Genomic DNA, 23,703 nt, shown 5'->3' with positions numbered 1-23,703 from the left:
TGGGAAACCCTATAAACTTTTGAGGGATTCCCCAGGAACTTAACTCATCCTAGTCAGAAAATGCATGGAGGGGCAGACAAACAAACATGCCATAAAATAGTGGAATAAGATCTATACCACATATCCCCCTCACCAACCTATGCCAATCAGTTGGCCACTGACGATACTTTTTCGTTTATAATCATGAGAGGTCAAAAGGCATTATGATATGTTTTTTTGGAAATCACCACTATGAAATGGGACCCCACAAATGGCAGATGATAAAATGGAATATGATTTCTTAAAGCCCTTCAAGGGTACAGAAAAGTGGCCATTAAAACCCAAAAGCGGCTGAAGCTCTTCTGCTCACAATTCTGACTCCAGAATCTGAGACAAAGCTTCTGAACAGCCCCAGAAATCAAACAGTGCTGCCTTCCTTGATCTGTGAGGTTTGGCTGAGGGATCCTGAGTGGGAGTCCAGGGACTCTGTGATGAGTTTAAGGAGGACCATTCTCAGACTATCCCAATGAGCTCTAGAGACCCAGGTGTTGCTGGTTTTAGAGACAGAAGGATCACAGCACAAAGGGTTAAAATGGAAGAAGTACAGATATTTATTATGTATCAGCTGAAACCCTTTTATGCCTCTGACAAAGTAACCTAAAAAAAATCATACTGATCAAAGGACCGCCAGGCTTTAATATTTCAAAAACACAGATAAATAGCTTACTACAGATAAATAGCTTCACCCTTTGGGTGTCTCCCAGAAGCATCTGAAAAATTTCCAGGGGGGTCTGTTTGTTAAAAGGGATGTATAACCAGTATACCCCAAACCCCTAACCTCACTGGAGAACAATGCCCAGGGAAGGGCTGCCGGAGGGACAATATGGGCCCATTCAGATTTTCTCCCAGGGACCAATCCCTCTTAACCCCTGGGAATGTCCTTAGCTGGTGACTGTTAGCTGGGAGATAGGGTATGGAGAAGGTTGGGAATCAGACACATGTATTTGTGGTCTTTGTTAGAAGCCATCTTTAGCACACCCCTGCAGGGTTGAAGGCCTCTAGCGGGGAACTGGAACTGTCAGATTCTTGTGGATTATTAACTGAGTCCTAATGTCAGAAAGCAATGCTGTTTTTATAAATTTTGAACCTGACTTTTAAAAACAAAACAAAACAACAACAACAAAAAAAAAAAACACAAAAAAACACAAAAAAGTAGAAAATTTTATGCTAAAAAAAGTCCCCAATAAAACAATCAGTAGCACATTGCATCTGTGAAGTGTCCCAGCTCCCTGTAATGGTTATATTTCAAACTGTGGTTTCTTTTCAAGTTAATGGTGTAGATGTTACACCCCCATCTTCATGTCCACATTCTGCAGGTTCTGTGTCTCATCGGCTGTCATAAATTGGTCTGGGGTCTCCGATGACTCCTTGTTCAACAAAAGCACCATTTTCTGAGACTTGCTGGCTTCCCCGTTGAGTCCACTTGGCTTTCTGTCATCCATGGTCCCATTGCCATTGTTGATCACCAGCTTTTTCTTCTGCCCAAACCTAATCATTTGTAAAAAACATCGAGAGAAAGGGTAAAATGAGCATGGGTTCCTGGCCTTTTGACTAAGATAAAGTGGAGACAGGGTCAAATGACTCAATCACCATCTTCATGACCATCATCACTGTTCAGTCATGACCATGACCATCATCACAGTTTATAATGACCTAAAAGCACTGAGCTTGATACCTTATCTACTTTATCTTATCAATTCTTAACAACCAGCATTTCTCAAAGTGAGGTCCCTGGACCAACAGCAAAAGCATCATTTTGGAACTTGTTAGAAATGGAAATTCTCAGTGAATCAGAGAACTCTAGGATTGGGGCCCAGGACCTGAGGTATAACAGTCTGTGGGGGCTTCTGATGCACAGAAGGATTCACATTGGAGAATCCATGATCACCACTCTGGGAAGCCAGTGCTATTATTATCATCCTGTCACAGAAAGAATTGGAGATCTGAATATTTAGTATTTTTCCCAAAATATTCAACAAGCGGTAAAAGAGTCAGGATTCAAACCCTGGTCGGTCTGACTCCCAAGATCTAATTCTTCTCCCACCACACCATGCAATGGGACACTGCAGCAGTTCCTGAAGACTCAGGTGAACCGTCAACATGACGATTGTAAATCACTCTGATTTGTGTATTCAAGAAAGTCGCACCACTTCCTCTCCCCATCAACATTTTGTTGGCTTTGTCAGTGTTATTACTGCTTGCACAGAGAAGAATAAAACAACATTGTTCTAGAAATAGAGGCCATATTTTTGATTTTCCTAACATTGGTTCACTCACGTATAACCCTGAGTAGAAGATAAATTATTCGCTGTTACTTTAAGGTTTCTTCATAACCTTACTTAAGACTCAAATGCAGAAGAAGGTTTTCTACAAATGAGCATGAGACTGTCCTGCTATTGTCATAGCGTTGCCTCACCCTCCCGGCCTGGTGCAGGGCTTCCTCTTTCCTGTAACATGATCACAGCTACACACAGAGCAGTTAGAAAATGGTGATTAACGGAAGCAAAGTTGCACAGTTTCACAACTACCAGGAGGGCGGGGAAGAGGAGAGAAGGACTAGCATTTGTTAAATACTTTCTGAACTCCAGACTCTTTGCAAATAATTATCCATGACCCTTATAATAGTCCCACAAAGCAGCAATCGTCCCCATTACACAGCAGTGGAAACTGGGGCCCAGAGAAGTTTAATAACTTTCTTGAGGTCACCTAAGGGATAAGACTGACAAAGTCAATATTCAGATCTAGACTTTTATGACCAAAAGCCCAGCCCTGCTTGGCTCTTATCAGTGCTGCCAACCATCTGTATATCTGGAAACAGTATGAAGTCGGAATTGTTCACTTTGCCGCTGGATATTTGAGTTATAGAGACAAAGCCTCTATTATTCATGATCACAGGCCATTCCCTGTAGGACTGCCAAGGCTATAAACTTTAATCTCTTGTTTGGGGAAATAGAAATTATACCTCCTCCACAGGAGGTGGATCTTATATCCTCTGGCATGAGGCTTGGTGAAGGGTGGAGGGAAAGATGCTTTAACTACGGAGCACATTTACGAGGACAGGAAATGTGGATAAAGCCCACAGAGTAGGGTGCATGGTCAAGAGCAGGGTTTGGGAGGCTGGGCTGTGAGACCATGCACCTGTGTGACCTGGGGCTATTCAACCTCTCTGAGCTTCAGTTTTGGGTACTTGTGAAATGAGGCAATTGAGAGTTATCAGCCTCACATGAGAATGGAGAGACCTTGACATAGATCCTGGTACTCAATAAAAGAGTCTATTATGGATATTATTTATTGCTTTTATGAACAATGTGGGTTGAGGACACTAAGCACTTAGACGGGTATCCGGAATACAGGAAGCGATCAAGAAGTGGCTGGCTGTAATTGCTGGCATAATGAGAGCCATGTGAAATGGACTAGACTGATTTCCTCTGGCTGCCTCCTCCTACCATGTTTTGTGTACTATTAAAAGGGTTTAAAGGGCTACAACTAGACTGCCACTTGCATGATTCTAAATTCTCAGGTGTTCTTTGGAGGAAAGTTGCCTAATTAAAGTAATTTCTATTTGCCTGCCGGTGGATGGGTGAGCAGGGAAATGAAGTGGCAAAGTGCTTTGTAAGCATAAAAACCAAAAATCTGTCTCTGCACGCAGTGGAGGGGACGAACGTTATTAATCTAAATGAAGCTGATATTGGAAGTAAATAACACTTGACCTTAGAACACAGGAATTCTACACTTGACCTCTGGCTGGCTCCTCTCCTCTTTGGATTTATATAACTCCACTATCTGTCTGAGCTCTTGGAGGAGGGTAAGATGATTCTTGTTAATAACTCAGTCCAATATTGAGTGATCTAGGTGCTTAATAAATAGTTTCAAAAGATAAGGGCTAAATTTTCCATTTTCCTTAGTTATAGGAATGAAGGAAGAACAGCAGCTGAAGAGACCTTAGGGATCATCCAGCTCAACTCCTTTTTATGTAAACTGGACACTGAGTCTAGAGGTCACGGGTATTGTCTAGAGTCACATTGCCAGAGTCACAGCTTAGACCTTATGACTCCCAAGGCTGGGGATCCTTGCTGACTTGTGTTTTGCCTTTGTCTTCTCTCATGGAAATGTCCCGCTGTGACCGAGCACAGTGACCACCAGATGAAGGGCTCACCAGGAGGGGGCAGGGCAGGCTGGATGGGCTTTAAAATCCAGGTAACAAACTTTTAGGACATGGTGGAATTTATCTCAAAAGAGTTCTTCGGCAACTAACTTAACTGATTCACATCTCTTCTACCTGAAAATCTTTAAAAGATATTTAGGAATTTATTTCGCGTTGTTTAAGAACTGTACTATCTAACACAGTAGCCACCAGTCACAGGTGGCTATGTAAGTGTCAACTGAATTTAAATGAAAATGAGTAAAGTTTAAAATTATTATTTTATTTTTGGGAGGTACTGAGGATTGAACTCAGGGGCACTCGACAGGGTCTCACTGAGTTGCTTAGCACCTGGCTTTTGCTGAGGCTGGCTTTGAACTCACGATCCTCCTGCCTCAGTCGCCTGAGCCACTGGGATTAAAATTCACTACTTTGGTGGAACTAGCCATGTTTTAAGTGCTCATGAGCCACAGGTGGCTAGTGGCTATGGACAAACAGTACAGATGCAGCACGTGTCCATCACTCAGAAAGTGTTATTGAACAGCACTGTTGTAGACAGCAGGATCCCAGCAAGCTAGACAGTGGAAACAGACCGGGAAGACATTTCTAAATCACAGAGATTTATGGAGGGGACCTACCAAGAAGAGGGTGGGTAACTGCCTTCTGGGTTCACAGAAAATATGATTATTCCCATAAGAGCAGAGACCTGCGGAGGTCTTTTCTGCACAATCAGCCTAGAAATGTCCTTAAATCCCTCCTGTCTTGGAAAGTCTTCTCTGACAATGTCCTCGGTCTTTTTCCCCTCTTCAGACACATTGGAAAAATTCTTTAAGGGAAAGATGCCTGCAGGCTGCTTCTCTTGGACTTCATCCAATATCTCCCACCCCAATTGACTCCTGAAATGGTGTGCTCTTAGTGGGGGTGAATCAAGTCCATTTCCCCTTGGGGAGCTGTCATTCATCGAGGCTGGTCTCCTAAAGAACATCAATGAAAGCAATTTTGGAAGATGGCGGGGGGTGGGGAAAATTGAAGAAGTCATGGAACACCCTATGTCAGTGTCTCACAGAGTACTTTGTCATGGTCAATCCTGCACGTCAACATCAGCCACTAGCATCTTTCCTCTTTCAACCATAATCCCTATACAATGGCTGGCACTGATGGTGTTCTCCACAAATAAGAAGTGACTCAAATCTGACAGGCTTATACAGCCACTAAAACTCAAGATTCTTCTATGGAAGGAACAGCACTCTTCATTTTTTCTCTTCCTTCTCACCAGTGCTGATGGTCACGGGAGCCACCCAAAAGATATTTGCTGAGCTGGTCACGGTGGCACACACCTGTAATCTCAGCAGCTCAGGATGCTGAGGCAGGAGGATCGAGAGTTCAAAGCCAGCCTCAGCAACTTAGCAAGGCCCTAAGCAACTCAGCGAAACTTTGTCTCTAAATAAAATATAAAAAAGGGCTGGGGATGTGTAGCTCAGTGAGAAAGTGCCCCTGGGTTCAATGCCCGGTACCAAAATAAAATTAAAAAAGATGCTTGCTGAATGAATAAGTCTGTTTTGAGGTCCTATTTTCAACCAAACTTTCTTTGATGAAAATAGCATTCTGCATCACTCTTCAGTGTTAACACCCAAAGCAGAAAGGCCCCAGCCTTCTAACAGGATTAGAAATGGGCTGTTGGCTTTAGGAATGCAGTAAACATTCGGGGCCTGTGCAGCCGTTAACCATCCTTTAGCTGAGTGGCAAATCTGTTTTCAATTATCAAATCGGGACACAGTAATTTATGGCATTCACGCAGCTACTTTCCCAGTGAGATACTTGCTCTGCTGGGTTCTGTGTGTCCCTGTTTGCCTGTTGCTATGGTGACTGCTGGTCTTGGGAGGAGGGGACCCAGGACCATGAGGCCCTGTCCTCTCTGTTGCTGCTGACAAGACAGGGAGCTAACTCTCCAAGATGTACAGACCCCAGCTGCTCTTGGGGACAGCTGAGCTGCTTCTCGGAGGGCTCCCCATGTCGACAGCATGCAGGCCAAGGTCTCCTTGGTGACATGTGCAAAACTTATGGACTGTATATGTGAGCATTAGGGGTACATTCTAGGGCCTGGGACAAAAGGACTATTTTCAAACAATGGGAAATTCATATTTAATTGAGCAACAGTAATCCAAGGGAAGACAAGGAAGCTGGGGGGGAAGTATAAAGATTTTTTTTTTAATGGTTTCCCCAAGTCACATTATTTAGATTCATCTTTTTAAAAAATCCCTTTTTATTAATAGGAGCACATAGGTTTTTTAGACCCCTGGTTCTTGTTCTTTGTGTGACTATTTTTTTTTTATGCTCTCAAAGGTATAGCGAGCAACACAGCTATTGACTTTAATATAGTACTTTTTTTTTTTTCTTTTTGGTGCTGTGGATTGAACCCAGGGGCACCAAAATATACTACTTTTATTAACTTGTACCAGTATAAATTTGGTACTATTGATTTCCTCAGATAATTGGAGACTACAAAGGTTATGCACAACATGATATTAGTTGTTTATTGTTTTCTAAAAGTGAACAACCAAGAGTCTATAATTCCTCTCTAGGGCTTCTCCCAAACTAAGGGGCATTTTCTGGCCTGTGAGATGATTCAGAGGCACAATACAGGCAGCCCTACATGAAAATAAGATTCTCTTACTTTAGAAGCAATCCCGGGGGACATCTATGAACGGTTTAATGTTACAAAGGTTTCATAATGAGTCTTTAAAGAGTCTTGGGCAGAAAATTTCCACTTATATAAAAGTACAACTTTATTTTAAAGTCTGTCTGGTTAATGCTCATTTCCTCTGTTGTGAGAATTATTACTGTCCTTCTGTTCACCCTGGGTAGCGTTGTTTCTGGTCCAGCTTGTGGCTTAACTATGTGTATGTGCCATGCAAATAATCTTCAAACTGCTAAGCCCTGGTTGAGGTAAGAAGACAGGGGGGCCTCTAAGGACAGGCAAAGAGAACACTTGTCCATTCTCTCTAGGTCTTCTCTATCTTTATCCACTGGAGTGCTCTGTCTTTACCCACTCTCCTAAGGAAAGTTCTTTATTGTTCCATAGATCTCAATGTTAGCAAGTTTTCCTAGGCTATAACCTGAATTCTTGTAACTGCAGCTTCCAGAAAATAGAAAACATTATTACAAAAAAAAAAAAAAACACAATCCACACAAAACCCTTCAGGCAAGGGTTCTGGAAGGTTCCATGGGCCTCAGGCTAAAGATCCCTAAATCTTTCCATATTTTATGGATCCTCAAAGCACTTAATAAATGTTTATTTAACAAATCAATGAGTGAATCTATACTTCATTGTGCATTCCCTATGAGCTATTTCATAACTTTTATGAGAGAGAGTCTTCATTGGGTTTAACTCTGCAAAAATTAAGAACCATGAGATTCAACCACCATTTAAAAGTGGGGGTCCAACTAATCACAAATGCCTCCTTTCTCTAAAGAATGGGACAGGAGGGTTTCTTAAACTGTGCCATGCCCACCAAGCCCTGGGATCTTGTTAAAGCCCAAACTGTAAAACAGGTGGGATTGAGATTCTGCATTTCTAACAAGCTCCCAGGAAGCCAAGGCTGCTGGTCACAGGAACTACACTCCAAGCAGCAAGGACATAAAGCCTCAGTTTAAATGATGCCTCCCCCAAGTCGCAGGCCCCAAGGAGCAGCCTCTTAACTTCTCCGACTGTTGACAGCAATGCAGACTGCAAGAATCAAAGCCAGGGCCAAGAGGGAGGCAAAGATGATGAGCCACTCTGGTGTGAAGGAACCAAAGGACACGCGTGAGCTTTGGAAATGTACTTTGTAAAACCAAAAATGCAGTTTAAAAATCAACCTGTTTCAAGTAAGAACCACAGTCAGCACCAAGAGCCCTCCAACCAAAAGTCCAGCCACCAGGCACGTCATTGTAAAATAAGAATTTTTTTGTACTGCTGTCCAACAGGCCTCCTGAATGAATCTTTAATCATCAGTCAGCATTTTCAAGTCCTACCATGAGAAATCTCTTTCCAAAAAACACCTAGGGTGACTTGTTGAGACTTATAGATGCCTTTGGTGCAGTATTATTAAATAGGTTAAAGGAAATTTATGCTTCTTTTGAAAGAAACATTCTAAGCAAAATGAAGATCACATTCTAGTGAGTGTGGCAAAGGACCCTGCTAAGGAGGTAGAAAGTGGGTGAATCTGTGTACACGTAATGAAGGTCATTTGGCTCCATTTGCAAGAGTTTTCAAAATATTCATGCTTTCAATCCCATAGTTATACTTCCTGGAACTTATAGAATCTCAAAATTAGCTGTAAAGATGCACTTTACTGTGCTGTTTCTAATATTAAAAGTTGGGAACAACCCAATATCCAATGGTAGGGGATTGGTTAAATAAATTAGGATATATCCATTGTATATATCTAAAAAGAAAATAGTAAACTATGTGAAAAAGCTGTGGTCAACCACCAGGAATGGTTGACCAGACTGCACATACCATACAGTTCTATTTTTGTACATAAATTACATTGAAAGACAACAGGAAGAATACAGATGAAAATAGTAACCATGGAGCTTCTGAATGGTGAGATATTTTCATCCATTTGTTTAGTTATATTTTTGAAAACCTCTTTGATACTATGTATGACTGTGCCCTATTGAAATACTATACACTTGTTTTAAGATCAGTCTTTGATAGGATTAAGATAGGACTTGGAAAGTGGAAGTTTTATATGTTTGCAATGAACCAGGGTTTGAGAAAGAAGAAAGATGTAAAGTCATTCATTGTCCACTTTCTTGAGAAGTCTTGGTTTCCTCCTATTTCCTGCTGGGTATCACCTTTGGCTCATCTTAAGCAGTGGGGAGGTTGACGGGAGTGTACTATTTCTCCAGCCTACCCTGCACCTTGGCCCTGGTCTCCAGTCCTGAGATGTTCCACATTCACTCTCACTTGAGCTGGGAAGATGCCTACTGCCAATCACAGTTCCTGCATTTCCCTTCTCCTTCCCTTTCCTCCCTGGCAGCCCATCCCCTCTCTCCAGAGGCTCTGCCTTCAAGTGTGCTCAGACAAGCTGAGGCAGAGGAGCCAGGCATACACCACATTCTTCTCTTTCCCCATGGGTGGCTCAGTTTGGAGCCCTCCAAAGAGGGGAGAATTAAAAGGGTAATTTACTATGCTGGGAGAGCCCTTCCTTTCTGTAATCACCCTTTACCAATGGTCAGTTCTGATCCTGAGCCAAATAAAGAACTGGCTTCAGATGTCTCAAATCTTGACATTCTTAAAAGTCAGTGTTCACCCCCCTCACTACTTGCACATGGAATATTTTCTGAAAAGTTTTTTTTTTTTTTTGGACTGGATCAGTGGATTGACCCTCATGAAAAAAGTAATGAAGGGAAAAGATATTTTTTCTCCACCCAACACAGATGGTCTTTATGTCTCCTCCTTATTTGCAATGCAAAAAAAATCCAGCCCAAGAAATAAAGGGGACAGTGGGTGGTAATAGGAAGGTCCTAGGAGAGCTCAGGTAATCACTCATTTGTGAAGAAAACTTTAGTAAATAACATAGCACTTCTCTGAGACAGGCCAGGGGATCTGAATGTGAGCTCAGCCCACCTAGGTGACCCAGGGGACCAAGGAAACAAGAGTGTTCCATCCTTTTCTTCCAAGAAGCATGGTACTCTCATTCATTCTTAAACTTTCAAAGAGAAGCCATCAGGTTCAGGGGACCTTAATTTAGGAGAATGGGCATTTGATTGGGTTTCTTCTTCTTCCTGGAACATTCTGAGAAACTTTCTTTGAATTTTTTTTTTTGCTTCACAGTTTGAAACTCACCTGGAATGTGGGGTTTCCTTATAGGCCCAGAAGTCGTGGTTGCCCCACCTTCTTGACTCCCACTTGAATGTCCTACGGGGAAAAGCAACAAGATCTCTTAGCTCAAGTTTGGAATGCACAACCAGGAGTTCTTTCCAGAGCAACACGTGGGGCCAAGTTCCAAGGTCTGCATCACTAAGAAACTATTTATAGATTGAAGCCACAGACATTTATGGTGTTATATAAAAAACATTGCAAGACAATCCACCCCCCTCAAGAGTTCCATGCAATTAAGGGGAAGGCTCAGAAACGTTATTTTGTGTCAAGGAACGTGAAAATTCTTAGAAGCTGTGTGGTGCAGTGGTTAAGGCTTTGGGATCTAGCTGGGCAGCCTTGGATTCCAGTCCTACATCTGCCTCTTGCTAACAATGTGGGCTGGGTCAAATTACCCTCCTTAAGTCTTGGTTTTCTCACTTATGAAATGGGCATGATAATAATAGAATCTACTTAATCATCATTTCACAGAGACTTAAAGAACTATGCAGTCATGGTAGTTGTGTGTAATTATTAATCTCTATGTTTAATTTAGGACCTTGCTCCTCCAAGTTTGGCCCCTAGGCTGGCAGCATAGCCATCACTTGGGAGCTCACCAGGAATGCAGAATGTCAGGCCTTCCTACAAACCTACCGAAGCAGAGTCTTCATTTTAACAAGATCTCTAGGGGATGCAATGGTCAGTTCTGGTCCTGAGCCAAATAAAGAATTGGCTTCAGATGTCTCAAATCTTGACACTCTTAAAAGTCAGATGTCCACCCCTCTCACTGCTTACACATGTAATGTCCAAACTGAATCTAAAGATCACCTCTAATATCATCACAGAAGCCAAAACAAACACCAAATAATAAGGATTTGGGAGCAATGACATTTTCTGTCAATGAAAAATCACCCTAGTAGATTCCTTACCCATGTATTGGTGGAACATACCTTTGTTGGAAAAAATGAACATTTTCTACTACTAAATATTGTAATAATAAGGAAATGATCCCAAAGTCCCAAATGGGAGGGAAGCATTTGCAAGACATACAATCCACAAGTCAAAACAATAGGTGGCTTATCAAAATGAGAATGGTATCATATTAAAATTAAAACAACAACAACAACCAAACCCCTGTAAGACACCTTGCTAGGAGACTTACCTAAATTAAAGCTTCATGAATTTTGTGTGTTTGTTTTTGCCTTTTGATGCTTCCTATACTACCTGAGAGCAAAACTTGAAATGTCCTACTACAATGAGCTTTTTTCTCTAGCAAATGGGAACCTGCCATAGTCTACCGAAGGCCACTGGGGAGAGAAAACTCAGATGTTTAGCCAGTCAGCAGATTTAGACAGCAGGGGACTGCTGTCTTAGCTTTTCTTAGAGAGCCAGACTTTGGAATCTGCAGAACAGACCCTGAAATCTTGATTACAATGATTATTTGGGGTAGGAAGACTCCTGTTTATATAATTCGATGTTTTTGTTAAAACTCATAATAGAGCAAATTCTTACCAGATGTCTTACTGTTTCAACATACTCCAGCCCATTTTTGACAATGGCCTTTTACTCCACAAACCTCAAAAGTGTCCAAAGCACTTACCCTAAGTGCCTGCCAGGGTCCTTGGTCATTGGCAGGTCTTCACCTGCACAAGTCGTGGGATAGTGGCCATCTAAGTTGGAGATCTTTGGCCTTGGAAACCACCTAAGGTACAGTCACTCTCTCTGGTCATTTTTTTTTTTCTGACTCACAGCAGCCTTTGATATTTGAAAGGGAGACCATTAATAGATGATAATCTCTTTATTTTGATTTTCCAAAAAGTGCTCCCAGCAAGGAAAGATCTGGGTGTGTACACAACAACATGAAACCTCCTGTTTGAACAATAGACACCTGCACAGGAGCCAAACAAAAAGACCAGCTCCCGCCCACCAGATTCTCACTTTAGGCAAAAGCTGAAGAGGATGGACAAGAGACAGCAGGCTCTCCTGAGCTAGAGAGGTCCACAAATCCATCAAGGTTGGGACTGGCAGGGAGAGCAAGTTCTGCAAAGAGGGGCACCGGGCACCCTTGTTGGGAGGTGAGACCCAACCTGAGACATGGGCAGAGAGCATTCATTTGGCTTCAGCTGTGAGAAAGGCAGTGGAGGAGAGAGATTCTCAAACTTTGACTTCTACACAAACCACCTGGAGGGTATTAAAATGCAAATGCTAATCCAATCTGTCTGCATTGGCCAGAGATGCTGCATTTCTAGCCAGCTCCTCAGTGGTGTCTCTGCTGCGGGTCCAAGGACCACATTTCAGAGTAGCTGGAGTCTTTTGGTTTCAAAGAGCAGGACTTTTAATAATAACTCCCTACTGTTTCCAAAATACTTGCACATTCCTGACACCTTGTGCTCCTCATAAAAACTCTAGGGGGTAACCGAGGCTGGTTGGTCTGCTCTGCTCTTTACTAATAAGGATCTGAGGCTGGGAAAGGTCAAGGGCCCTACCCAAGAAACCTTCAACTTCTGTCTCTACTTCAGAAGTATTTCAAATGAGCCCTACATTCCCATGCTCTTCCATAAAGGGTTATCATCAAAGCCACCATGTAACTATCCATTTTCAGATTGGCTTTAAATCTGTAGGCAATCCTTGCCCCAACTTGGGCATGAAGGGGAGGATGATAATTTACATGGATTAACTGGTTTGTGTGAGGTCACCTGTATTTGCAGTGCTAACGGGGAACCACAGTAGGCAGCAATGGCAGAGCCTCTCACTAGCCCCAGCATGAGAGATCAGCTGCCCCATGTCAAACTTTTGCTGCCGGAAGTACTGTTTTCAGGGATGAGATCTGAGAGCAAACAGGAATCTATTTAATAATGTGTGCCTGGCAGTAACTATGGTCGTAATGGATTGCTTTCTCTAGATTGTGCTTATGAGAGGCAGTGCATCTCTGGGTTTTACACCTGACTCTGTCACTCAATGGACATGCCAATTTGGCCAGGTTACTTACTTACCTTCGTTTCCTCATCTGGAACATGGGAATAAAAAATGGTCCTTATATACGACAGGGTTTGCAGTCTAATTAAATGAATCAATATTAGAACTTTGAATTTGATAATTACTGATAATTATTGCCCTATAGAAATTGAAGAAATAGCAGTCGCATATGGTATAACCTCTGAAGTGTTTTGAACAACGCTGCTAACACTCAGTAAACTCTTAAATGCTAGCCATTGTATCATGTGACTTTAAATCAATGCCCTGTGACAAATTATCGAAAATTTATTAGTTAGGAAACTGAATCTCCAACCCTTTGTGTATCTTTCTTGGTTAATGTGTAGAGGAACTGGGATCAGGATATTCCTCTTTCAGACTCACACTCTTAGTCATTCTGGCAGATGGCAAATGTTAACAAGCAGCCCTGGTTGAATTCTCACTGATCCTTTCAGATGGAAGACTTGCCTCCAGAGCAGTAGTTCTCAAAGTGTGGTCCCTGTCCCAGAAGCATCAGCATTACCAGGGAATTTATTAGAAGTACAAATACTTGGGCTGCACCCCAGACCTACTGAATCAGAAACTTTCAGGGTGGGGCCCGAGCAATGTGACTTCATTCACCCTCCCCGCGATTGTAATGCATGCTTAAAATGTGTGAACAACTTCTCTGGAGACACTGACTCACACTTCATTGGTAATCTTCAGGTTCAATGATTATAACAGTAAATGACTACAGCAGTTTCAAACTCACCAGCCGATCCAGATCCATGTGTGGTATGGGACCTCCCACCTGCGTCTTGGTTTCCTGTCATGGGCAATGATGGAAGGTCAGTATGGAGTACTTGCATTTTCATACAACCCGTCACTTTTTGGCTTTAAATCTGTAGGCGATCCTTGCCCCAACATTGCAAATCCCAGAATTAAGGGAGCTGATGTAGCATAGGTCCTCATGGATGACCCTAGGAGATGTGCTTTTGGTAGAAATCCAAGAATGGTGGCAAAGAACTCTCCCACAAAAATACGATGCCCTCACAGGTCTGAGGTTGGAACTGGACATTGTGTATTTTAAATAAAGACAGTAAAAATTGGATTATGAGACTTCTGATCACTGTGTACTCTGGCTCAGGGCATGGAACACTTAAAGAGATTTCTTGAAGGCAGGAAATGAGTTAAAATTAAAAAATCTTGTGATGGAATGATTTAAAGATTCAAAAAGAAAAGTCAACCACCTATTTAGGGGAAAGGGGGTAAAAAAAAGTGAAAAAAGAAATTGTGAGATGATAACATGTGAACAATGTGTATCCAGGTATTAGAATTATTTCTTAATGATTTTCCAAAAATCAAGTCTATATTTTCAATACCAATAGTTGATATAATCCCATCTTCTCAAACATCCATTACTATGAAGCTTAATCTTAGACCAACTCAAGAATTGTTAAAATCTGTATCTACAGGTCGAATCCCGGATTTAGCCTATGGTAATTCACTGTCTTCTCCACCCCACAACAACACCACATTTCAAAAAAAAAAAAATACTAATCATACTAGAATCTTGTTTTTTAAAAAATCACAACATGGTTTCATAAAGTGGCTGTAGTCATCCATTGAGAAGGTACCTGGAAAGAAAACAGTAACCTGATCATCTTCATTTCTCTGATGAGGAAAGGTGATCACCCTCATAATTATATTAGAGAGATTGCTTTGCTCCTTGGTTGATGGTTAGAATAACAGACGGCAGCACTTGCTGAAATGCCCCATTGTAATCCCAGATACCAAAAGCACCACCACTATCACCAAAACCATCACCAGCACTGCCACCACGGTTCTGAATGTGTTAGTTCCTAGCCATAAACATAGAGACTGAGAAAAATGTATGGGCAGAAATACACTTGGATGAGTGTTTGAATGAAAACCAAGGATGGGAATCAGACTATTCACTAATCATTTACTCCACGGGGAACCATGAAAAGTCTGTCCGTATGGTTACACTTGTACACTCCACAGAAGGGATTAGTACCTGGAAATACAGATTGTATAGAAGGCCTTTTATCACCAAGGTTTTGTAAACCTTATAGGATACTGTAACTATTAAAATTGCTGTTTAAAATTTAAATCCATTAGGTTGCACAACAGGTCTTATTTTGCCAAGAGAAACTAAGCAGTACTATTTTTTTTGTACTAGGGATTATACTCAGGGGCACTCAACCACTGAGCCACATCCCCAGCCCTACTTTGTATTTTATTTAGAGACAGGGTCTCACTGAGTTGCTTAGTACCTCGCTTTTGCCAAGGCTGACTTTGAATTCATGATCCTCCTGTTTCGGCCTCCAGAGCTGCTGAGATTACAGGGGTACTCCCAGCTGGCAGTACTCATAACATTCACGTCTCCAGAAGAAATCCAACAATGGTTCTTGGAGTTTTTAGCAAGAAAGAATAGAACCATGCTAAATGAAAAAAAAAAAAAAAAAACAAGAAATGTGAGGGGGCTCTGTCCTGCCAATATTGCTGAGGTCAGTATTTTTTAAACTATTTTCTTTGAAATCCTGGCGTGGGCAGCCCAAAAGACAGGCCAAACAAGTGACCTTCTAGAATTTCTTTTCCTACATCAGGCATAGCATCACACAGCCACCTGTTTTATGTATTAGGTTTCATATTTTTTTTTCTTCTTTTGGGAGGAAGGGTTGTGGAGGGAGGGTCTCTGTTATTAAAAAAAAGTATATTTAAATTCACTAATTTTTAATGTGTTAATGAGCCGTAAGAAGTACTCAAATGGCTGATACTAGGAAGAGGGAATTTGTTTTTAGTTTCCTAGCTAGAGTGAATGTTTTCTAGTTCCCCCCTTTTTACTGTGAATTTCTTAATGCACAGTGAGAAACAAACAAAAGAATAATTAGAGAACTGCTTATTTGAGAAGAAGAGTCTCATTCCAAGTGCATATCAGACTTAATTGAATAAGTCATTTCTATGCCATTACAATAAAAGAAGTGGTTTCTCTTCATTAATAGTATATTGGATCATGAAGCTTTTAGTGCATCATAACTAGAAGAGATTAGCCACCAGCCCATCACCAAAGGTAAAATTGATCAATCCATCACCAATAAAAGATAATAAAGGAAATTACTCACACGTTTGGGTAAACTATACTAAATAGGCAGCATATATTAGTTGAATCAAATGAAATTGCCAATATTCAATTATTTCCACAAAACCATTAATTTCATATGGTTCAACTTGATAGATCACCAGATGAAGAAGAAGACAAAGAAAGAAATCTCACCATAACAACCAAGTCACACACACACACACACAAAAAAAAAAAATGGAAAGTGCACTGGCAAATGGAAGCATTATTTTTATCCTAAATAAACCTGAGTTTACTGATGGTAGAGTTGATGTTCCAGGATGAAAGTTACAAAGTTGCCTAATCACAGCCTACGCAGAAAATAGCCCTTTAATAGGAAAAAAGTGCATGTGATTTCTCTCTGTAAAGAAAGCAAACCAGATAACAAGTGACCAAATTACCTGGTAAAGAGCCATCAACATTAGAGGTGAAATCTCCAACAGGAACTTCAGTAACTCCAAAGACCCCAGGCTGAGCAGGGGTCACTGGGGTGCGGGTCCTGTTTTCCCTTGTGTCTGGGTAGTGGGAGGTTTTACCTTCCAATTAGGTAGTTGAGTCTTCAGGAGGATTTCCACCTCTTCTTCCACCTCTGCCATCATTCCTATCTGTGTGGAGGTGGAATCGATGAAAACCCCACATGGGTAAGATCACCACCCTCCACGTGCTTCTTTTCAGAGCATGCGATTGCTACAAAAGCCTTCCTCTTGTTATCCAAGAACAAAAGCAAAAGACAGGGAAGTTGGTCACACTCTTGAACAAAACTGATATTTCTCAATATATGCCACCTGGACGGCACTCAACAGAAGTGATTCTAATACCCAGAAGAAGCATTTGTTGAAACATCTGCCTGAGCTGTTAAGGTAAGGCTTAGGCTGAGACAGCTGTGGCCTTGAAGTCAGCTCAGGTACTAGAAAATTTTGCGCTCTTTCTCAGTGGAATCCACCTTCAAAGATCTAGAAGGAACACCGCATTGAAAAGCAAAGTGTGAAAGATAAAATTATGCTGCCTGCAAGTGAAATAGAAAATGCAAGGTTTCAAAGACCTAAGGCTACTAACTTAACTCTTCCTTCCCTTTCCAGGAGGGCACTGCTTCTTGGTCACCAGCACCACAGAGTTGCATTCCAGAGGTCAAATGGCAAAATAATGTTGTTAATGTAAAGAACATAAAGTGATAGAATCAGACTTTTACAGCAATCGCAAATAGTAAGGAAGCAATACATTGTTTTTAAACCAAGTCACCAACTCTAGAGCTTGAGAAGTATGGCCTTAGAGATTAAGCAACACAGTTTACATTTAATGTACAATGGCTTCTAAGAGGTCTACAGAGCAGAAAATGCAGAGACCACCACCAGATGCACCTTTTGATCAAAAGAAGCAGTGTAGCAACAGCCAGCTGAGGTCCCTCCACCAAAGACATTGAAAAAAGCACCCTTAAAATAGTGATTTTTATCAATAGCTGAAGCCAGCTGAGCTTTATAATCCTTACTGCTAGATGTGATAGTAGAAACGGTTGTTTGCTCTATATCTTCTTCCAGTTCTCCATGTGACGTAGAGAAGCTCTGGGAATGACTGTGCTGTTTCAATGAGGGATGAAGCCAGTGTTATTTTGAACCGTAATACAAGCCCTCTGAGATCTGCTAACAGGAAGGATCTATGCACAGGTACGAGGACGAGATGTGCCACACCGCATGGAGAAATATGCAGAAGAATTCCATTTTGTCTCTACCTTCTTCCCCTTTGTCTCTGGGTACAGTCCATCAAGGTCAAGTGCCAAGGTGAAGCCTGAACCAGAACTCTCCACCCACCATGGATCAGCCCAGTTCCCACTACAGCATGGCACCCAGACCCTCAAGAAAACCAGAGAACACGGAGACATGGAAAAGGAATATTTAAATTTTAGTGTTGCTATCAGTAGTCAAAAGCATCTAATTGAGGGTCAACAAACATGACTGTAGGAAAAAAATAACACTGTGTAGGATACCTGTAACCACAGAAGAGAAAAGATCCCATTTAGGATGACCTGCTTGAGTAACTCAAATCAAATTTATACAAGGAAATACATAACTCCCTTCTAAAAACCAGTAAGTGAAAGATACCATTTCATTCTATTATTGTTTTTTTGATCTCATCTGTGGACAGGGATTCTCATCACTGCACCAAGAAAATGGTTCCCTGGGCAAACACAGGACCCTCAGTGTTCTGAGGTTGAACCATTGCCCATAACTGAAATCACTTTGAGTGTTTTGAATTTATTTCATTTGCATTCTTCTAGGAAAGGTACTGACCTTTGAGTTGCAGGTGCAAGCACTCCATAAAACACACCCATCAGCCGTGACCACCACCAAATAAACATTACCAAAAGACAGACATCCACCAAATCCCAAACCCAACATCAGAACAAAAGCCAGAAGAAACATAAAATGGAAATACAAGCTCTTCATTGGCAGAAGCCAGTTCATAGGCTTATTTACCAGCTCCTTTGATGCTTCACACTGTGCTATTTATATAGCCGACAATCAAACACATGCTTGCGGATCTTTTGCTGGGTCTCAAGGGCTCATATAAAAGACTCTCCCCATTATGAGTAGCAAGCAGTAAAATGAGACCCTCTCAATTCTGGATTTCCTTCATATTCTGCCAAGAAATTATGAATGACTTCAGCCTGATCTCTAGGATTTGCCTGTACATATGGTGAAAAATAAGGCTACTTGAAGTTTAGTGCTGCTTCCTACCGAATGCTTAGTGATAAAAAAGGGGGCAATTGGCAAATGTTCCTTTCTTTTGTCCAGGTCCTCGGGGGACCCTGCCACCTTTGTCAATTGTCCACAATGTGCCTTGCCCTCCTCTGTGGATTAAAGTGATTCCCCGCCTCTCTCTGACGATCTGGTTCCCCAAAATGTCTTTTCACAACCATGAAAGCAATCTGTCTGCCTCTACTGAAGCAAGGCTGGGAGTTCAAGGAGGTGGTCAGTTAAAACAAAGAGAAACCTCTGTCCTCTCTGAGGTCTTGGGTGTCCCTAATATGAGTACTTAGAATGCATTTGGACATCCATTTTTATCTTCTTCCTTCCTTTCTGATCTTTCCTTTCTCCTTTGTTCTTTCTTCCTCCCTTTCTCTCCTTCCTTCTTATTTTCCCTCTTTCTTCCTCTTTTCCTTCCTTCCTTTATTCCCCCCCGCCTTCAGAAAGTCATTGAATCTGGAAGTCACCAAGAATGAAGGTAACGCCAGGTTTCAATGACCCACAAGAAATATAGACAATGAAGATAGCATAACACCCCGGGGAGAGCAGAGCCACGTAGCAAAAACAAAAAAACAAAAAATGCACGATTCCACCACCAAACACTGCATCTTGACCAACATGGGAAAGAGCCGAAGCAGGAAGAGAGGTCAACCAACAAGGCTGAGTGTCATCATCCTTACGAGTTGTCACTGAAATAGGTCCTGTCCCGTTGACGTCTTCCACCAAATCTGTGTTTGGATCGGCAGGAGGCTGAAGCATTGTACTATGACTGGAGTCCACATCTGAAGGAATTAAATCAGTGTTCTTGCTTTATTTCCTAAACCACCGCTTAAGGGTCATTTATGTTCTGTAGCCAAGTTCGTTTTATATTTGAAACCGGTTGGAGGAAAGAAAGCACATAACTGATTTCAGAGCTCCAGAGTGGAGACAATTGTTTCTCAGAATGTCACAAGAAGTAATCAGCTTTCACTGGAGGGTGGAGTGGTCTCAAAATCGTGATTTTGATTTGTTTTTGCTGAGTCTAGAAAGATGCTACATGAGCACAGGATGGGACTCCCGAGCCTTGCAGAGGCAGAAACATAACCCATGTTAGTCCCATTCCGTGCCCATGGCCTTTCTTAGACATGCAGAATCACCTCCCACCTAGTAGGCAAAATGACTTTTTAACACCCTTCTTCCCTCATTGAGTCCTTTTTTGTTTCACATAGTGAACATGTAAATAAAACTGAAAAAAACAAAACAAAACAATCATTATATAATACTACCTAGGCAGAGGCCACAGAAAGTAGCAGGGACAAGAAACAAGAAGCAGTGTATGTCACCGAGTCCCTCCCCAAGAAGCACAAATACGAGGTATCTTTGAAGTTTACTCTCTATAGTGATGAGTGGTGCAGAGACTTAGCACTAAAGTGTTTGAGATCCTATTTTTAATAGTTATCACAGGTCTATTCTGCTGAAGAAACAAATCCTGAGTGAAAGAGAGGCCAAAGGTTGAGTCAATCCACCCACACTATTGCCTCTGGGGAAATGTAATCAGTTCCAAATAGCTCCAGAGGAGAGTGCTGAAATATTGGGCTCCGACATCTGCAGGGAAGTCTTCACAATCTAAAAGAAAAGATCATCGAGATCTTTGCAGAATAGAAATGTATGGCGGACTCTACTCTCTCAGATTTCAAAGAAGAGGAAAGGCCAACTAACTCAAATTAAAATTACTAGTAGATATTCTGCCAGAAAAAAGCCACTCTTGTTCATTTTCATTTTATTCATAGACTCCTTCAAGAGGTAGTATGCTACTCCTCAGTTGAAGCCAGCTGTATTGTCCTTACCTGCTCACCATGTAATGGGATCCCTTTCTCTGCCTCAGTTTGAAGACCCTTTAGTTTGATTCTGAGGATCTCTTACTTCCTTTGTTTTCTGTTGGATGTCATCAGAGCCCCCAGGAGCCATGTTGAACTAAAATGTGTGCAGAGGCTGCATGAGGCACTACAGGAATTCAACGCAATGGCCCCAACCTAGCCATTCAACTCTTCTTCCCTATGACAAGGGATCCACCAATCTGACATAGTTGTTTCTTGGTTTTTCTTCCTTTGTGGTCTTCCTTATGTGAATCTCCTTTTGTTAAAAGAAAATATTTTACTTCCTTTCTCTAACTACCCAAGTTTTTTTTTTCCCATTTCCCCCAAAACAGATCCTATCCATCTTCCTCTAATGCTCTCTGGAGTGTGTGGGATGCTCTGAATTTATTGAGCAATTACTGTTGGCAATAGTGATTTCACATCTCTTTCTGCTTCACATTGCTAGGTCTATTTTGATGCTAAATGCTTTCTTTTGCCAGCTAATTTTGTTTCTTAAAGAGCATGGGCTATGGATTATTCAACTTATTTACTATTGATAAAAGAGGAGCACTACATACTATCAATTCTTGAAGTTTCTCCAAAGCAAACTGTCACCTGTTATGATGAAGAGAAATTCCTTTATACAAGTTGATAGGATCAATTCACAATATTCTAATCTTGCAGAACGATAACTACTGTCTTTTTCTCTCTCTTTTTGAATTGCTCATAGGTAAATAAGAAAGAAGGGTATCTAAGAAGTCAGGAATTCCATCTCATTTAAAAGTTGTTCACCCATTAAATTCATGAACTTTCACCAAAAGCCAAGAAGAGTCTAAATTTCAAATCACAAAATACCATATTATCTCTAAATGTGACAAGAATAATCAAGTTTTCTGAGCCTTTTAGTTACTTTTTTGGTATAACTACTCATCAACTCTTTAACCTCTCTGATTTTTCTGCCAAAGACAAGTTATTTCTTAGACTGCAATGGAAATAGTCACTGACTCCATAACCTTGTTCATTTGAAAACCTTGGGTTAGAAGTAAATAGAAGAGGGCTGGGATTGTGGCTCAGCGGTAGAGAGCTCGCCTAACCCGTGCGGGGCCCTGGGTTCGATCCTCAGCACCACTATTTTAAATAAATAAATAAAAGTATTGTATCCAACTACAACTAAAACTTAAAAAAAAAAAAAAGTAAATGGAAGAGAAATCTTGGAACTAACCCCTCCACATGGGAAAAGACTTCCATTTTCACAATATATAAGTAATAATCCTTTAATGCTCTTGCAAAATTATTTATTCTAATATCAGGACTTCATATTTGGATGAATGTGTCTATTTCTCCTACCAAGAAAACTGAGTTCTGAAGAAATTTCAAGTTCCCAGGGAAAGTAGATTGGCCTAAAAACCAGGACACATTGCTAAGAGAAATAACTGCATGATTTTAAAAACATAATATATTCATTAATGATGGTGGAATGTGACGATCATTATTATCTAAAGTACAGGTTTGAAGACATGAATTGGTGTGAATATACTATGTATACAACCAGAGATACGAAAAATTGTGCTCTATTTGTGTAACAAGAATTGTAATGCACTCTGCTGCTACATATATATATATATATATAAAAATTTCAAATGTTCAGAGACTATTACCCGTGGTTCTTTCTGTCTGATGACCTCATCCCATTGGATGTGAGATTGGGTCAAATAATCAGTCCAGAAATCGTCCTCTTGACCCTGTGTTGTCATTCTTTGATCTGGATGGCCGTCGTGGGCTGAAGCTTCTATGACCATGCAGTTCAAGCAATTGTCAAAGTGTTAATTGACATTGTCCAGGGACACACTGATATTTTTCAAAAGATTCTCTAGACCAAACATTACAACTCTCTTTCTAGTACACAGGGCAAAGAGATTTCATATACAGAATGTTTTAGCAGGTTTGGGTTCATTCATGCTCATTTTCTTGGCAACTGGCATGTGAACTAGAGGACACAAAGTATTAAAAATTTCTGCAGTGGAAGTGGATACAGAATGAGTTATAGGCATCAAGGGAAGATGAAGAAACAGCTCTTGATCTGTGCTGTGTCAATCCCCTTAAGGGGAAAGTACAAGTACCCAAGTGCATGATGTCATGCAGAGAAAACCACATTCCAGTGAAATACACAAAAGATTGTTAGTGATCTAGAGAAGGAATCAGGTAGATAACAGATTGCCATGGGCTAAGCATGAAAGTCAATACCATTCATCACCAAAGCATGAATGGAATCTATTAGAAACAACCTTTTAATAATGGGACTCATGGCACAAATGACATATAAAAATGTGCCTTATGCCTCTGCCTCATTCTTCACCTATGGAGAAGGACAGATTTAAAAAAAGCTCACAACAGTATCTCCCCAGCAACAACCTAACCACATAGCCAGTCACTGAATCCCTTGCTCTACTAGGAATTCATTCAAAAGTTGCCATGCACTGGAAAGATATTTTGCATTATATTCTATATTGCAAATGGAAACATGGGACTATTTCCCACTGATAGCAAGTAAGAATGTGAAATTCACATTCTTTACAAAGCAGGATGTATTTCAATACTTCAGTCACACAGACCAAAGAGTCATGCACAAGAGCTTGCAGAACTAAGTGATTTGGCATCACTTAGAGAGAATGATATGACTTGAGTCCAATTTCTACAGTCCCACGATTCAAGAATTAGAGGAGGTGACTTGGTTATAAATATGAGGAAAGCAATTGTACACTCAAGGAGAAATCACCAAACAGATATGCACAAAAGCCCAGATGATGTCAGGTAGGTGTCATTTTTCTCATAATATCAGGTTCTGCTTCTTTTTACTCTAGAGTTCTAACAACATTCTTTCTCAGAAGCCTAGTATTTCACACGGCCATATTATAAAGATGGGCCCACATTAGAGAGTAGATTTTTTTACAAAAGGAAGCATTTTATAAGCTTAGTGTCTCTCTTATAATCTCACTAGGGGATGC

The 23,703-nt window shown here is 41.0% G+C and overlaps 1 protein-coding gene across 1 annotated transcript in view; it reads right to left on the bottom strand.

Annotated features, from left to right (window-relative positions):
• Window positions 1-1,322: 1,322 nt before the first annotated feature.
• The window catches only part of LOC143389161 (CD44 antigen-like), an 80,574-nt gene continuing 58,193 nt past the window's right edge, over window positions 1,323-23,703 (bottom strand). Inside the window, 10 exon segments of the mRNA XM_077108129.1 lie at window positions 1,323-1,529; window positions 7,882-7,958; window positions 10,017-10,088; window positions 13,753-13,806; window positions 16,524-16,727; window positions 17,609-17,691; window positions 19,111-19,117; window positions 19,544-19,645; window positions 22,357-22,413; window positions 22,416-22,484. Coding sequence (XP_076964244.1) covers window positions 1,323-1,529; window positions 7,882-7,958; window positions 10,017-10,088; window positions 13,753-13,806; window positions 16,524-16,727; window positions 17,609-17,691; window positions 19,111-19,117; window positions 19,544-19,645; window positions 22,357-22,413; window positions 22,416-22,484 — 932 coding nt within the window.

The sequence above is a fragment of the Callospermophilus lateralis genome, unplaced genomic scaffold (assembly GCF_048772815.1).
Source record: "Callospermophilus lateralis isolate mCalLat2 unplaced genomic scaffold, mCalLat2.hap1 Scaffold_161, whole genome shotgun sequence".
Lineage (NCBI taxonomy): Eukaryota > Metazoa > Chordata > Mammalia > Rodentia > Sciuridae > Callospermophilus > Callospermophilus lateralis.
The sequence above is the reverse complement of the archived record's forward strand: the minus strand, read 5'-3'. Positions and strand labels throughout refer to the sequence as shown.